The sequence below is a fragment of the Planococcus citri genome, chromosome 4, assembly GCF_950023065.1.
Source record: "Planococcus citri chromosome 4, ihPlaCitr1.1, whole genome shotgun sequence".
NCBI lineage: Eukaryota > Metazoa > Arthropoda > Insecta > Hemiptera > Pseudococcidae > Planococcus > Planococcus citri.
Window position 1 is genome coordinate 12,711,765 of NC_088680.1, and position 18,095 is coordinate 12,729,859.

Below are 18,095 nucleotides of genomic sequence, written 5' to 3' on the forward strand. Positions count from 1 at the left end.
TTTTTTTTAAAGATGACTTTTTGGAAATTCTGACAAAATACTTAATATAGGACACTTCTGACAATTTTAAGCAAAAAACAGAACTTTTCTCAGTGGATTCTGGCAAAAAAAAACCTTATACTGCAATTTTATTAAGAAAATCAGAACTTCTTTTCAAGCAATTTTGGAAAACAGAAACACTTTCATTCGAGAATTTTCCTTCAAGTATTGATTATTCAAAACTGGGGGGCTTGTAAAACAAATATGTACAAAATCTAGGCACGTTTGAGTCGACTACTATTGAACAACAATGTTTTATGTTACTTTCAATTCAACAGTAATGTTTTCTTATCATCATTACATTTTTCGTGATTACGTAAACTTGAAAATAGCCAACTCGTGAAATTCACAACAATTCTCACATTTATGAGTACAACTTTTTTTTTTGCAAATTTCGCAGAAGGTTTACCAAAAGTAGTCGATTATTCATTTTTCTTTTTTCAAAAAAAAAACAAAAAAAACAAAAAAAAACAACGCAATTCTCAGAAAAGATGTCATATTCATCAATGAACAAAACCGAAGTGAAACGGTGTGTCTTTATTTCAAAATACAAATTGGAATTCGTCTGTCTTTGTTCCTTTGTTTTGCTATTACAAATATCATTATACATATCTAACTTGGGGAGTACAAAAAGATGAGTCAACGTTGCCCACAACAGATGAACTGACGTTATCATCAAGGTAAGCAAAATTTCATAACAGAAATCAAGAAAGCATAAGCTAATAATGCATTAATCTCAACAGGAAACTAAACGAATCGTTGGTTTACGAATGTTGCACTCCACTAAACAATTCACTGCGTACGAACTTATATTTTTTGAAAACCCACAAAACTGGAAGCTCGACACTTCAAAGTATAATACTACGATTCGCCAAAATGAACTCTCTGGATAAAATGAACCTGAAATACGGCTCGTACTACTGGCCAATTTCGGATTTTTCCATCTACCACAGTTCTTTAACCTCAAATGGAAAATACCACATTGTGGCCCAACATGTCAGGTATGATTCAAAATTGAAATCATATCAGTACCCGAATACGTCGATGGTGACCATACTACGACACCCAGCAACACTATTCCAATCATTGTACAACTACTACCATATGTACGACTGGAATGGCAAGACATTACAACAATTGTTGGAGATGCCGGTGAAACCATCTGTTTTAATAACACGTGACGGTATGCTCGAATACAGAGGATACAATCAAATGAGCGTAGATTTAGGCTTTCACACCACCCTGAGTAAAAATGACACCGCTATTGCCGAATTTATTGAAAAAATAGATCGAGAATTCGACTTTGTCATGATCACAGAGTACATGGAGGAATCGCTAGTTCTATTGGCTAATTTGATGGGATGGCCGCTCGAATATGTGGCTCATTTGGATCTAAACGTCAGACCTCCGGAATCAGATTCTTACACGTTGACGGAACGAGATAAGAATATCATAATGGATCTCAATCACGTTGATACTCTATTATACTTCCATTTTTTGAACAAATTCCAAAAATGCCTACGTCAATACGATGAAGATAAAATGAAACATCAAATTCGCCAACTCCGTGCACTCAACGAAGAACTAAAGGAGAGATGTGTAAATGAAACATTTATAGGTGATTTGAACACGTATAATCCTAAGAAAATAATCAAGTATATTCCTAAAAGTCAATCCGACCGGGAATGCGTTTATTCAATGACAGTAGACCTTGGCTTGAATACCTCTCCAGGAGTATAGTCTGGCATGAACATAACATTCTTTCGATTACACTACAATTTTCACAAAATTTGGAACATCTGATGGCAAGAAACCAAAAAAGTAATCATCTAAAAGGAGAAAAAAGATACGTATGATGCAGAAATTCAACAATTGAAATTTCATCAGGATTTAGGCCTAAATTCATTTACACACAAAGAATTAAAAATTTTTGAATCAAGAAAGACGCCATCTCAATTAGTCCGGAATATGACAATAGGAGTAATTGCACCCCCCCCCCCCACCGATCCTCCGGGACAACTTTTTTCTTAAAGGGGACATCCTAAGGAACATTTTAAAGCAAACTTGCCAAAAAAAAGTTAGCCTTACTTACAAAATGGCGGCCATTTTGATTGACAGGTCAGCCGAAATCGCAGATTTTGCGTTTTAACATAGGACTTGCACAAACGTTTTCAAACTTTACAAAGGTAGATTGAAAGATCTTGCAAAAATTTATCACCTGTCAAAATTTCAAGTGCTAAAGTGCGTTTTTCGATTTTTGGTGAATTTTTGAAAATCGAACTTAGGCCAAAAATGAGGGGAAAAATCAAAATTTTACCAAATTGACCAAGAAAGCTGAAATTTGGCGTATACCCTATTATCGAGATGCCAAATCGATTGGAAACGGTTCGAATTACCCTTCTGCCATCGTTTTTTAGTACATACTGTGCAGAACGAATTTAGGCTTTCCAACTCCTTTAATGAAGTTTTGTAAAAATATCAAGTTTCAAAAATCTACTGGAGGCTCCAGTAATTTTCAAAAAATTGCTGGAGGCTCCAAAACGACTTGAATTCTACCTGCAGTCGACTTCATAGCATATTGAAATCAGTTTACAGAATAAATGTTCGCTTTCCAACATTATCTCATGACATTTTGTGGAAATTTCAAGATTCAAAAATCTACCTGAGGCTCTAAGAATTTTCAAAAAGTCGCTGGAGGCTCCAAAATGACTTGAACTCACCAGCAGTCGACTTGATAGTGTGTTCTAGTTGGAGTGTAGCGTAAATTTCGAATTTCCAACTTAATTTGATGAAATTTTGTGGAAATTTCAAGTTTCAGAAATCTGCTGGAGGCTCCATGCAGGAATGCTCAAAACGGGTTGAAACCTTTTCCAATCGATTTGGCAGGTCAAAAATAAGGTTTAGTACAAATTTCAGCTTTCTACGTCAATTTGATAGGATTTTGTTTTTTCCTCATTTTTGGCTCAATTTGATCACAGAGTACATGGAGGAATCGCTAGTTCTATTGGCTAATTTGATGGGATGGCCGCTCGAATACGTGGCCCATTTGAATTTAAACCCCACAACATCTAAACCAGACGCATATACGTTAACAGATCATGATAAAGATACCATAATGGATCTCAATTACGTTGACTCTTTATTATACTACCATTTTTTGAAAAAATTTCGGACCTGTGCGAGCCATTACGGCGAAGAAAGACTCGGTCACCAAGTTCAACAGCTGCTAGTTTTGAATAAACAACTAAAGGAAAGATGTGTAGCTGACGAAACTGTGCTCAGCTTGTATTATGGATCTGTGAATGTGAGACAGCATGTGCCAAAGGATCCGTTCGACTTGGAATGCGTTTATTCAACAATACCTGATCACGGTGTAAATACGAGGTCTGACAATTTGAAAACGAGACTTTTGCCATTGCGCGAGTTGTAGTTACATTAGAACAACGGACGACGTCTCATTTGAAAAAGGAGTGGATTTTCTATTACTGTACAAAATTTCAAGTTGATTGGATGATTTTTGTGTGTTTTGCAGCCTCTCAAAGTTGGCAACTTTCTTACCCTCGTCGTGAAACTTTGAGGGAAGTCTTGAGGAGGGTCTTCGATTCTGAGAGATGCGACTGTGAATTAGAGGAGTGGTGGAAGCCCAAAAAAGTCAGAAATGATGTTTAAAAGAGATAAGGAACTGTTGGAGGAAGCTCACTCAATCAAAACCTCACAAATAGTAGGTCATGGGGAAATCTTTGCTTAATGGTTGTGAGGAAACGCCCTCTGAGGTGAGTGTAAAATAATTTTTGGAGGAGGTTGACCTCATATATCTTCAGCGTAGTCATCCTTCAACAGAATGCCCCGCAATTATTCTCCAAAATGTCCTTCAAAAATCTGTACGGCCTTATTCAGAGGCAGCTTCCTCAAAATTTGAGTGGAGGCCCTTCAGTCATGCTCAATAATGAAATGAATTTCGATTTTCAGGTAAAAACTTTCTGAGAACGAAGTAAAGGTTACTAGGAATTGAATCTGGGGAGTAGAAATGCTGAGGAGGCACTGAGATGTCTTGAGGAGGCAAAAATTCCTTCAAGAAAAAATTTGCAACACTCATTTTCACGACGAGGGTAAAAAAGTTGCCAACTTTGAGAGGCTGTAAAACACACAAAAATCATCCAATCAACTTGAAATTTTGTACAGTAATAGAACATCCACTCCTTTTTCAAATGAGACCTCGTCCGTTGTTCTAATGTAACTACAACTCGCGCAATGGCAAAAGTCTCGTTTTCAAATTGTCAGACCTCGTATGCCTCCTGAAATGATATCATTGGGTTTATACCAATCATTGTTCACTCAAAATTTGTTCAAAAAGATTAACTCTAGTAACTCCATTCAGTGAAGAAAAAAAGTACCTAGTTGGTTAACTGGGTATATTGTTCAATCACATTGAAAGAAACATGATTTTTTTAAATACAGAATGTAATTCATTAACAAGAAAGTTTACAGTGTGTTCAATTCTAGAATTATAAATTTTCATAAGTTTTCGCCCTATGCAAAATCTGCAACTACTCTTTCCACCCTTACCATCCTCACAGCTGAGGTCATCAAATCTTTTTTCAATCAAAATATATACATGAATTGGCAAAATTTCTGTTCCCAACAAACAGCCAACAAGCTCTTTCAACATAAAACTAGACAGCTAAGCAAAGCTTAGCTGCAAAGTGTGCGTAGCTAGCTGCCTTTTCTACAGCTATAACCGCTATTACATAGCAAAGTAGTGCATGCCTCTAATTTTTCAGAATTCTCATTATCTTCATATACATTACATACAATAATTGAAGAGCTCTATTCCAAAGTGGGATGGATTTTTCAAAGTAAATTTTTCTACAAGTGATTGTTCTATGTCCAAAGAAAGGAAAGGTGCACCGACCTTTGGAAACAGAACAAATTTCAGTATCAAAAACTTTAAACGCATTTCTTGGAGGAAAAATGACTTAACCCACTTTGGAATAGAGCTCTTCAATTATTCATATCATTTTCAAGTTCACATTATCTACAACTTATAGAACTTTTAATCAATTTTTGGAATTCTCAGTGTCTCTAAATGACAAATTTTCATATTTTTTTTAGAATTTCCATTGTCTTCAAATTTATAAAATTTCAAACCAATTTTCAGAATTTGCCTTTGATTCTAAAATTATTAAATCATATAAAATATGTTAAGAATTCGCATTGCCTCTAAATAACACGAAAAAATATGGGTAATTTTTACAAAAAATGTTGACTACATATTTAGCACAATAACCAGATCCCATACAAAAATACATTATGATAAAATTTGTTTTGAAAATCAGCAATTTTCAACTGTTCAGTTACAATAATAATTTTTACTGTAATCTTATAGTAAAAATCATCATTTTAATAAATTTTGCTATAACATTAGTAAAAATCATTTTGTTTTAATAATTTTTACTAAAGCATGATAATAAAAATTACATTAACCAAGTTGTGTAAAAATTACTCATTTTAAAGTAATTTTTATATCATAAAAAGTAAAAATTAATCATCTCAAGGTAATTTTTACTGTACTTACATAGGACGTATAGTAAAAAGTATTTGAATAAGTGAAATGAAAATTCATTTAGCAAAATGATATCATCATATTTCATAACTTTGTTTTTATAAATCAAAATGAGGGGGTTACAGGGTTCAAAATTCGTTTTTTTTTTTGCACCAGCATCATGTACTCACTCCACAGCATTTACCTATCCAATATTTCCAACGAAAAATCCGGCACCTATACCTACCTACCTGATGGGGATTCGAACCTGGGACCCTACAATTCCTATTCCTACCTACATGCCCTAACCATTCGACTACGAGTTCACATGGTGGGTTAGGGCATTAAAAGAATATATTTGTTGGGTAAACGCCCCACCAAACCACTCCCACTTGGAACATACAGCTAACAGATGAGGGGTGTAACAGGGTACAATGAGACAGCTGATTTGAAAAGCGGAGATGGAATAGACTGGGGGTATAGCAGGGTACAATGAGCGGCAGGTGTTTTGCAAGTCCCCTTTTCCCTTTTTTAGGATTTAATGCATTAAAATAATGAACTAAAATTGCAATTACTCAGCAATTACCCATCCGAATTGAATGAAAAATAATCTATTCCCTCCGCCTTAATGATTCTCAAATGGTGTCCAATAGGTACAAAAAACGGTTGGATAGTTTAAGAGAACATTCATGTATAATGAAATTTCATTTCTCAAAGCGAAACCAATAGTGTGCTACGCACACTAAAAAATCAGTTCATTCTTGGACAAACCTCTCCCACTTAAATAGACTTGAAGAAGTTATCTTGACAAGGCTGAGAATTGGACACACCAAAATCACACAACCATCTTTACCTAAAAGCCCCTAAGCCATCATGTCAATTTTGCTCTTCTGAACCCATATCTGTTCAACACCTACTATTCTATTGTCCACAATTACACCAAGATCGATTATCTCTTCAAATAGATGAAAACTCTTTGAGCTGCGATGATGGAAATGTGGGTTTTTTGACCACCTGTTTTCACAATAAAAATATCCAAAAATTAAAGGGAGGCCCAAGAAAGGCTGGAAATGGTGAAATTCGCTCTCGTGTGGTTAATTAATGACGAAATACAGCGATTCGCGCAAATTTCAAAAATTTTCTCACAAACGAGAAATTTTTGATTTTTGGATATTTTTATTTTGAAAAAAAGCTGGTCAAAAAACCACTCTTGAGGTGTCCGCTCCAGAATCGGCTCAAATGTGAATAAATTCGTTAAACAGTTCGAGTATAACACACAACTCGATTTTTAGCGGCACAATTACATATTCACGCCTTCTGGAGCAAATTCAAAATTCTGGAGAAATTGAAAAATCGCGCTGGAGCCTCCAGAATGGCTGGAAATGGCGAAATTCGGCCTCAGGGGGTTTGTTCATGACAAAATACTGCGATTCGCGCAAATTTCGAAAATTTTCTCGCAAACGGGAATTTTTTGATTTTTGAATATTTTTATTTTGAAAAAAAGCTGGTCAAAAAACCACTCTTGAGTTGTCCGCCCCAGAATCGGCTCAAATGTGGATAAATTCGTTAAACAGGTCGAGTATAACACACAACTCGATTTTTAGCTGCCCAACTTCATATTCACGCCTTCTGGAGCAAATTCAAAATTCTGGAGAAATTGAAAAATCGCGCTGGAGGCTCCAGAATGGCGGGAAATGGCGAAATTTGGATTGGGGGAGGGGGTAATATCAGTTTTAGGACTTATGTTGAACATTTTTATTGATCAAGTACATACTTTTAAAAAAAAAAACATAAATCACCAAAATTGTCAATTTTGGATTTTCAAAAATTCGCCAAAAATCGAAAAATGAACTTGGGCAGCTGAAAATGTGGATTTGGGGGTTTTAGAACATGCTCTTTCCAAAAATCGCGGTTCCGTTCAAATCGGAGGCGGACACCTCAAGCGGTTCCCTTGTAAGGATTTTTGTTCTTGTTTCCACCTCCCAACTCATACTTGCTTCCCATCCAAAGTGTATCAAACGTTGAGTGCATACTCTTAATGCCCCCACCTGCTTTAATAGTCGAACGAGAATCACTAAGTAATAAAGTGAAAAACGATTTCTTGACAGGTTTTCAAAGAGCCTTTTTGTACCTCAATGCACATAAATTTACTCAATTACAGAAAAAAAAACAATTTAAAATACCATACTCAGAACAAAGAGATATTGCGAGCAATGAAAATTTAATTGATAACATTAATAAATTCAATATTGAATTATTGATATTTTTTCTTATCTTAATTTTCTTAAAATAGGAAAGGAAAAATAAAATCTATCGGTGTTGAATGAATGACTTATCACAAAAATCACAATTAGAATTACCTAAGATGAGAGAAAATGAAAATATGAATCAGCATGTACATTATAAAAAGGATACTTGAGTAGGCAACATGCATCACATTTTTATCACGAATGACGAAACCGATAAATTAACTAAATTAAATAGGTATTAGGTACCTAATAAAATATTAGTCGGATTCATCGCTGCTATGATAAGTATACTCTCTACATACAGAACAATCTTTTCTCGGATTTAACCAATGAATAATTTTAATCGAAATTTCTTCCTGGTAAAGTTGTTCAAACTCTTCAATTTTGAATTCATTGTCATCAAAAATCCACGCAATAATTTTCTTCACTACGAATGGATGTATTTCTTTTTTACATATAAAGTACGCGAACAGTTCGCTTTTCATAACATGGTGTATTTGCCTCCTTTTAAACTTCTTGATATATTTTTTTGATGAGAATTTCCAACACAAAAGTTGATCCAATGGAGAAAATGATAGATCGGCGTCTCTTCCATTCACGTATCGTTCTACTGCTTCACGCAAAAAATGTTGAAACGCTTTATCAATTGGAAATGAACGTTTGAATTGTGACATTCTTTCCTCATCACCATCATAACACCAAGCAGTAAGTTTCAAAATATTCACTCTTTTTGATAATAAATCAGGACGATGCCATACTGTATCGGAACAGAAAACCGATTGAAAGTAGTCAATTATGTCTTCTTTGGCAGTTGCAATTTCTTCAGCGGTAAGAAATTGAGTCATGAGATTTTCGATTTCAGTAAAGTTTTCATCGCCGTTTCGTCGAAAGCAATACCCGTAATAGAAGTGAGAGTGCAAAAATGATTTCACAGTTTTATTTTTCTGCCGACGAGCTTCTTTTTCATCATTGGAATACAATTCGTCTATAAATTGGCATATTTTTGCCCAATTATCAACTCTGTTCAGTTTTCCGATGATTAGTACTCCAGATCTCAGCAAACGCTTTTTTACTCGCATCTGTAAATTTGGTTCTAATGTGAAAAATTCTAAAAATTCATAAAATTCATTTACACTGGAGTATAATAAATCACGAAAACGACGTAGAATTTCAGTATTTTCTGATTCTATTGCTTTGATTAGCACCATCTCCTTGGTTTCCATCTGATCAGTCGCATCTAAACAATGTTCGATTAATGAACTGAACACATCGGAATAATTCAATATCAATGGTAGTCCTTTATCTACCAAAAATTGCTTTCTGAATTCAATCGTAGTTTGAAGTAGAATGAATTTTAAAAATTTGAAACTGGATGATTTTACATAATATTCGTACGAGTATTTTGATTCATTTGGAAACAACGTAGATGTAATTTCACAATTTTTAACATTTATGACGTATTCGATCAAGTTATCGGGGGCGTTGTTCCACATATCGATCAAATACTGTATGTTGTCGTCTTTGCGAAATATTTCTGAGTGCAATATCTTATAAATCAAACGTTCGAATTCCTCTTCTTTGATTGTTGACCGGACACGTGCCCATGCTGCATTTACCAGCTTGAAATCTTCTGAATAAAAATAATTTGCAATGATGGCAGCTGGCTCTTCCAAGTATAAACTCCTCAGCTGATGCCTATTTAGTTTTGAGAATAGAAAAAACATGCTGTCACTTCTTACATGTTGAATCAAATTTCTTGTAATGGTCACTTGTTCATTTTCATCCAAGAAATACCAGAAGTATTCGTACACGTGCATAGGCCGAGGACAGAAGAAACGGGTATTACGTTTCAGACTGTCGAGTAGCATGCGTTGGTAATGGCGTTGGTGCCGGCCCGTTCTTTCATTAACTTTGAACTCGATCCAATAATCTGTTAATTCGTCACGTATGGTAAACCTACTTTTTTCATAAAATTTTTCACTCAACGAAGACAACGGAAAATCCTTTATATCATTTTCTAAGCAGTATTTGACCATGATCCGAAACATCAGATCGTTATCATTCAACCGTTCAGGACACTTCAAAACTTTCTGCGCAGTTTTTTTGTCGTTGATGTGCCCATTTGTGTCCCAAGCAGCTCCGTAAAGAAAAAAATGTTTTTTATTTCCAAGATAGTTGCACATGTTCATCATATCCTCACGGCCATAGCGATTATGATCTAAATGGCGGTCAATGGTTTCACAAAGATCGATCATTTTTTCTTTAATGCAGTTCGGCATCTTCATATCATTAATCATTTCATTCACCTTTTCGAGATCATCATCACAAGAATCCGTGTCGTGATAGTGAGAATAATAATAATTCCACAAATTCAAAACTAGCGAGAGGCCAGCCAGATCTTCTAATCTTGGAAAAGGTGGAAAATATGTGTATTTGTTGTCCAAATCAATCCCAACAGTCTCCATATCAATGAAAGAAATCAAATTCGATTTCTGAAACAAATAACGTAGGAATAGTATTAGAATGCAGTTGGCTGGAAAACCCCAGTAGGGAACTTCTCACAAGGAAGCCTCATGAGTTTGCATAAACGATTTGACCAGATTTTTTTTCCAAAAGTAACAGGACCCCTAGGGTAGTCCACTAAAAAATTTATAGCTTCCCAATCGCAAAACTACCGGTCTCACAGGGGTCCAAAGTTTCCAAAATTTTGATTTTTCGAGGATACATCAATACGTTAAAAAGTTGCAGGGCCTGTGAGGTGTTTTCTGGGACTATAGTTTTTTTAAAATTTGCCCAAATTTCGATTGGGCAGCCACAACTTTAGGAATCGTCTTTTCTGGTCACAAGTTTAGGTTTCTGCAGTTTGGACACGATTTCGAGTCTGCGCATCCAAAAGGGCATAGGTATATTCTAGGGCTCAAAATTTCAAAAAACTGTCCCAAAAATGTTCGAAAAATGCGATTGGGCGGCTTCAACTTTGGGGATCATCTTTTCTATGTGTTACAAAAATTTTAAAATTCCCCGAATGTGGTCGAAAAATGCGATTGGACTGCAACAACTTTTGAAATCGTCTGAAACTCTACTTTTGACTTCAAATGACAATCCCCAAAGTTGTAGCAGCCCAATCGCATTTTTCGACCATTTGGACAATTGGACGTCTTTGGAACCCGTATAGTTTTGCGATTGGGCAACTATACCTACTACTAAAATTTTGTGAGGGACTACCTATCCAAGCAGTCCTCTAACTTGAAAAAAAATCTGGTTAAATTGGTTGCTGCACACAGACCAGGAGAACCCATAAAGGCCGGTATGGAAATACGCCACTTTTGGTTATACCTGAGTAAATTTTAGAGTTTTGAGCAGTTTTCACACTGATGTGTGATTTTTTCATTTCAGTCTTATCATGTAATGGAATCAAGAGAATGGTGAGAAAACATATTTCATGTATTGAGTCTCTCAGTAACTGTATGTCTACCAAGGCCCTGGTTGACCAATGTGGTCGTAAGTCGTAACAGGGGGAGAGCGTCCGTTTTTGGTTCGCAAATTCGTTGCCACCTATTGCGCACTGTGGGCCAGGAGACCCCCTAAAACGCGCGTAATTCAATATTTTATCCCAGTATAGATATATATAAGAAAAAGTCATTGATCCTAATGTTTTTGAGGTCGTAGAATCCGAATTTGGCAAAAAAAATTTCGTGGGGTGGGGGGGGTGAGGCGTTAGAGGGGGAGAAATGAAAAATTTGTGCATATCAACGTGCGATACATCGATATGTATGTTTTTGAGGTCGCAGAATCCGAATCTGATGATATTTTTTTCGTTTAGGTGGGGGGTGAGGCGTTGGAGGGGGTGAAATGAAAAATTTGAGCATATCAACGTTCGATACATCGATATGTATGTTTTTGAGGTCGTAGAATCCGAATTTGGTAATATTTTTTTGGTGGGGTGGAGGGGTGAAGCGTTAGAGGGGGAGAAATGAAAATTGCTTTTTCCAGAATTAATTTTTCAAAGTGACCGTTTTTTACATGACGTTGATTTTCGTGTTTCTATGAAAATTATCGAATTCCGCGTACTTTTTGACTTGGACAGGTTCAGTAGTATGTGCGGAATAGGAATGCATGATTTTTGGGTGCCCCCAGGTGCCCCGAGGTTTTTTATGATATTTTTAGTTTTCAAAAATACATAATTTTGATGAAAATCGCTCCAAACGCACACACGTGAATTTTTCTCTTCCCTCCAACTACATGCTTCATCCCCCCTACACCTCCCCACCCAAAAAAAATCGAATTCGGATTGTACGACCTCAAAAACATGCATTTCGATGTATCAAACGTTGATATGTTCAAAAAACCTCGGGGCACCTGGGGGCACCCAAAAATCATGCATTCCTATTCCGCACATACTACTGAACCTGTCCAAGTCAAAAAGTACGCGGAATTCGACGGAATTCGATAATTTTCATAGAAACACGAAAATCAACGTCATGTAAAAAACGGTCACTTTGGAAAATTAATTCATGGAAAAAGCAATTTTCATTTCTCCCCCCTCTAACGCTTCACCCCTCCACCCCACCAAAAAAATATTACCAAATTCGGATTCTACGACCTCAAAAACATACATATCGATGTATCGAACGCTGATATGCTCAAATTTTTCATTTCTCCCCCTCCAACGCCTCACCCCCCACCTAAACGAAAAAAATATCATCAGATTCGGATTCTGCGACCTCAAAAACATACATATCGATGTATCGCACGTTGATATGCACAAATTTTTCATTTCTCCCCCTCTAACGCCTCACCCCCCCCCCCACCCCACGAATTTTTTTTTGCCAAATTCGGATTCTACGACCTCAAAAACATAAGGATCAATTACTTTTTCTTATATATATCTATACTGGGATAAAATATTGAATTACGCGCGTTTTAGGGGGTCTCCTGGCCCATAGTGTTGCGTACTCAGCCACCAACAATAACACCTACAATTTCCCTAAGTCGTAAGGAGGCCTGCACCGTACCACTAGGCCCAGTCTGGATACTTAGGGTGATGCAATTTGTCCGTACCACAAGGCCCATTCGTATTGCAAGGAGAGGGTGTAGTAATATTATCTGTACGTACCACAGGCCCCATTCAGATATTGGAATGAGTATGAAAAGTCTGTACCATAAGGCCCATTCAAATCACAAGAAGTTGAGGAAAATATCTGGCTGTACCACGTGGCCTGTTGGGATATGTAACTGAGAAAAAGAGAACTCAGCAGCAACTATACCTGGACCAGCAGGCCCATGTATAGAGCTAAGCAAAGTCCAGAGAGAGAAGGAATAAAAGAAACGTGCCTGTACAACTACACACATACCATGAGGCCCGCAAGTAGTTGAATGGGTGCAAGAGAGAAGAGAGAAAAGAGAGAGAGAACGTGAGAATGAAAAGGTTCATGAGTGAGTTGAATCAGTAAACCAACAAGTCAACAAGAAGATGTTATTTAGTTGTAAGTATTTACAAGACTAGTTTCTAAGCTAGATACAGCTTATATTTATATAAAAACCCTTATTTCTATTGACCAGTAGAAAAGAAGCTAGCCTGAAACCTTGTTTCAATAACATTGTTTTGTAATGTGGATGGTTAAACCAATCACATTACAGAAAACTGTACCAAAAAAAAGGTTCAGTTTAGGTACACTGGCCAGTGTTCTTCACTATGGTACTACTTCTTGATACATATACAAAAAGAGCGACTTTGAGACGTATATGTATCACTGTAGTATGTAAAGGGTGGTTGTGAAACGCATCGGACTCGCGAGGACTGCTTTTAGATACCTAGAATTCCGTTAGGTCGAGTCGAACGTAATACAAAGGCACCTTGCGTTGTCCAATGCGATCACAGATACCCCTACAAGTCGTATAAAATTTCTTCGTAAGTAGGTATGACAAAAAATGGCATATTTCCAAATCTGGTGTAGTGGTGTATGTATGTATGTATGTATGTATGTATGTATGTATGTAGTTACTAAATAAAGCAGCTCAAAAAAAATCAATAGATCAAATAAAAATTTGTGGGTTTTACAAAGTTTTTAATTTTCCAAAATAATCCAATAAAATTGAATCAATGAAATTTGAAAGAATAATAATCACTAGTCACATTTCAAGGTTATAATGGATGACGCGGTTAAGATGCTTTTGGCACCAATTTTTCTAGAAATAAATCTCAAAATTAGTAGGTGGGCTGTCTTTGACTTCTTTTTTTTTGGAAATTTGGTGAGAAGGGGGGGGGGGTGATAAAAAGTTGTGGAGGAACCTCAAAAGACTGTAGGAAGAAATTGAGGTCTCAGACTTCACCCAGCATTTTGCAACCAGGGTTCCACATTTTAAAATTTTCAAAACAATCAAAAATTTTAAAAAATATATTTTTGATTTTTTTAATGGTTATTGGTCGCATTATGCCAATTTAGGAGTAAAAAAACATTTTCAATTGGGTTTTTCACTTTATTAAAGATTTTATCTCGCTTTTAAAATATGCAAAAACAGCCATTTTCAAGACAATTCGCGATTCATTTTGATTTTCACAAATTTGTTATTCATTTGAAGTCTTGGGATGCGTTTTGTCACATATGACTTGAAATGACCCCTCCCCCTACTTCCAGAGATTCTCAATTAGCGTATAATTCTGTTCGAGCATAGAATTTTCCATCCTCCGATTTCAAGCAGTTTTAACTTCTAAAGCCTCCAGTCAATTTTTTGAATTTTTTAATCATCGAAAAAATACGATCAAAATCTGAATCTGAATCTCAATTGGTAGAAATGATTTACGAATTTATAAAGCCACAAAGTTGGTAATGAGAGTTTACACGTTCAGAATTTCATTTTCAGACAAATTTTCCAAAACTGGAAAATCCTACATTCCCCCCTCTCCCTCGGTGACTCTACAATTACTCAAAATCACCATCAATCGATTCAGGACGTTGAAAATGAAGCATAGGTACGCCAAATTTCAGCCTCCCTATCGCAAGTACATACCTCGATTTAATCAAATTTTGATGCTTTTTTCAAAGTGAAAAGTACTTTTGAATATATGTACCTACTCTGTTTAGAATCCTAGTACATATGTAGTGTAATTTTTAGAGATATTTTGGTGGGTTTTTCGATTTCTCATCAGTTTTATTGTGCTATTTTATACGTATAATCATAAATTCCATTTTAGATTCGTTCGCAGTAGCTTTGAATACCCATGTAAACGTCTTTTTTGACAGCATTCTGATTACATTTCGGGAATTTCTTCTCCCACTACAGTTTAGTAAATGTTGGAAAAAATCAAACCCAAAAGCAAAAAGAGAGAATTTAGACAATTTGATCGAAATGGCCGCACAAAGTATGGTAATCCGGGTATTGAGTGAGAGAATCGCAAGTATGTACATTTTTAAGATTACTAATGCCAATACTCTAGAAATTATGCGCTAATTGAGAATCTCTAGAGGTGGAGGGAAGGAGATGGAGGGGCCACTTCAAGTCGTATCCTAAATTCGGACGTAGCGCACAGAGTGGCTGAACTCTGGTGACAAAATCGAAAAGGTGCGAAAAGGTGAACAACAAACCCTCCGCCATCCTCTCTGCCCTCCTCAAGAACAAACAGAACCATTCATATCTGAACGAAACAATGTTGTGATTGGTTGTCGACGTTTGTTGTTCACCTTTTCGTTACCTACTCAACAATATGCACACTAGCGCTCCATACCTATTCTACGTCCCAATAGACTTCAAATGAATAATCAATTTGTAAAAATCAAAATGAATCGCGAATTATCTTGAAAATTGCTGTTTTTGCGTATTATAAAAGCAAGATAAAATTTCCAATAAAGTGAGAAAACCGATTGAAAATGACTTTTTACTCCTAAATTGGCATAATGCGGCCAATAAACACCAACAAAATCAAAAATTCTTTTTTTTTTAAATTTTTGATTTTTTTTTTGAAAATTTCAAAATTTAGAACTCCGGTTGCAAAGTGCTGGGTGAAGTCTGGGACCCCAAATTTTTCCTACAGTCTTTTGAGGTTCCCCCACAGCTTTTTATCACCCCCTCACCAAATTTCCAAAAAAAAAAGTCAAAGACGGCCCACCCTAGTGAGCCTAGGCACTTGTTGCGTTAAACTAGAAAGTTTACAATTTTGAAAATTTTGTCCAATACTTCGATGTTTTTTCATCACACTTTGTGAGATTGTGGGGCTCATCGGCATCACTTATTTTTCATCGAGGTGCCTGAATCGTTCGTGACGTGACTTTCTCACCCGAAGAACCTAACAGCTTCAGGGAATGGGAGTGAAAAAAAAAAATCGAAAAATCCTCGCATTTGCACCCCACAATTTTATCTCCATATTCTTCTTATGTAAGTACATATTTCGATTCGGTACGTAGGTACATGATATAAAAATATGTACTAAGAACCTAAAAACTTACTGAATCTAGGATTAATTCTGGAAACTACGACTGTAGGTATCCCTCAATGATATTCAAATTCAGGATGGCGATGGAGTATAACTAACACAAACTTTGATTTAAAAAAAAAGTCAATGACAACAGAACAGAAATGACTGCTGGCGTGACTATACTATGAGGCTGCAACCTCTGGTGCAGCGCTAGTGTGTTTGCATTGTTTTAGAGTTGAAATAGGGGTATAGTTCCAAAAGTTGCTACCTCAATTAAATGCAAATTCAGGTGTCGCGCTAGTGTCGTTTAGTTGAAATAGGGGTATTAGTTCCAAAGGTTGCAACCTCAATACACTACTGTTTATAAACTACACTCTCCTGTTCTTTGAAATTTGAATAGTCACAACCATGGTCACAACATCCAGCTGATTGTTCTTCCGCTATAGGTTCCCTACTTCCCCTTGACGCACCGCACATTTCACATTACCTTTTGGCTTTTTGTTTAGACACCATGCAAGGTGGTGCAATCAACAACATTTCGACTTGCAGCACGCATCGCAATCCTACGAGTATACAACAACTAGGAAGTCAACCACAGCCACAGGTACAATGTGGTGAAAGTAGGGCTCTATAATTTCATATGTGAAACGTTTATTTTCAATGCTTTTATTTTGATAACGAGTGATTTTCAAGAATTCTGAAATCACTTTGATCACTACCTAATGCATTAAAAAACCATTCCATTTTTTTGCCTTTTATTATTTTGTTTCCCGAAGTTTTTTTCCAATGTGTTTTCCAATTTTTCTGACCAGTGCATTTCTCGATTTTTGACGAGTTTATCAGATCATTACAGCCGAAAATAATTGAGAAGAATCATATTATGTAAGTTTATAAAATTGACCTAAGAAGCTGAAATTTGAAACGTACTTTATTTTTATGCCCCTGGAACATAGTTGCCATTCACCCACCCCATGGCCTTTGATTTTTCAAGAGTCGAAAAATGAAACTTAGGACTAGAGGTGAAAAAATGAGTCCACAATTGCAAGGAATTTCGAGTTCACTTTTCCCCTTCCCTTTTCAAATTGCTGAGATTTTTGTCGAATTGAACTCGAAAACTGTTTGAGCTACTTGGTACAGAATTTTTGTGAGCTGATTTCTTTCGTATATCTAGTTTGAATCTACATCTAGCGGATAATGTCACCGCAAGTAAATAGATCTAGGTAGTAAGTAGGTAAGTTATTATAAGTATGTGAAAATCGCGATAACTTACCTCCGTTAATTCAGAAATGATTTTAAAAAGTTCAAATCTATTCTGCAACAATATTAATGCTCGAGATTTATAATATTTTTAACCGATCGACAGGTAAAAGTGAATCAACACACACGCAATTCGCTTCGGTTAAAAAAAATGGGTGTAATAACTCCCGAAAAACACAATCACGACCTCACAACTCTTCCGATGCGACTGCGAGCGACCGTTGTAACTAACTAGTAACTAACTACTAACTACACGTGCTCTCCAGCCGCTGAACCATCTACTTTTCTCTTATACTATCTAACGTGGTGCAATACAAATAAATAAACATTCGTAAACGAGTGAATTGCAACATGCTTTTTGAACATTTGAAATTATTTAACATTTTTGTTTCCAACCCCCACCCTCTCAACATTTGTTCGAACTACATCTGACTAATTAGCATGAAAAACACTGAGGGGGAGGGGGGGTTGAGATGAAAAGCTGGGTAAATCTGGCGAAAAACTTGAGAAAATTTCAGTCTCTCGTCCCCCCTCACCACACATCACTTCGTTACGCCTCTTGTTAAATTATTTTATTCAGACATTCAGTCAGCGG

At 36.2% G+C, this 18,095-nt stretch overlaps 2 protein-coding genes across 2 annotated transcripts; one reads left to right on the forward strand and one right to left on the reverse strand.

The window, feature by feature from the left end:
• The first annotated feature begins 1,143 nt into the window (after window positions 1-1,143).
• On the forward strand, window positions 1,144-1,779 carry LOC135843665 (galactosylceramide sulfotransferase-like). Its single transcript, XM_065361622.1, has one exon. The coding sequence runs from the start codon at window positions 1,144-1,146 to the stop codon at window positions 1,777-1,779; it is 636 nt and encodes a 211-aa protein (XP_065217694.1).
• A 6,004-nt stretch (window positions 1,780-7,783) lies between these two features.
• LOC135844926 (uncharacterized) lies at window positions 7,784-17,800 on the reverse strand. Its single transcript, XM_065363320.1, has 2 exons — window positions 17,514-17,800; window positions 7,784-10,322 (listed from the first exon to the last, which is right to left on the reverse strand). Exon 2 carries the CDS (start codon window positions 10,293-10,295, stop codon window positions 8,088-8,090), a length of 2,208 nt encoding a protein of 735 aa, XP_065219392.1. The 5' UTR covers window positions 10,296-10,322; window positions 17,514-17,800; the 3' UTR covers window positions 7,784-8,087.
• Window positions 17,801-18,095: the final 295 nt, after the last annotated feature.

Excerpts from the sequence above, each read along its gene's own strand:
- LOC135843665 (XM_065361622.1), top strand. The coding sequence starts at position 1,144 with ATGTACGACTGGAATGGCAAGACATTACAACAATTGTTGGAGATGCCG.
- LOC135844926 (XM_065363320.1), bottom strand. The coding sequence starts at position 10,295 with ATGGAGACTGTTGGGATTGATTTGGACAACAAATACACATATTTTCCA.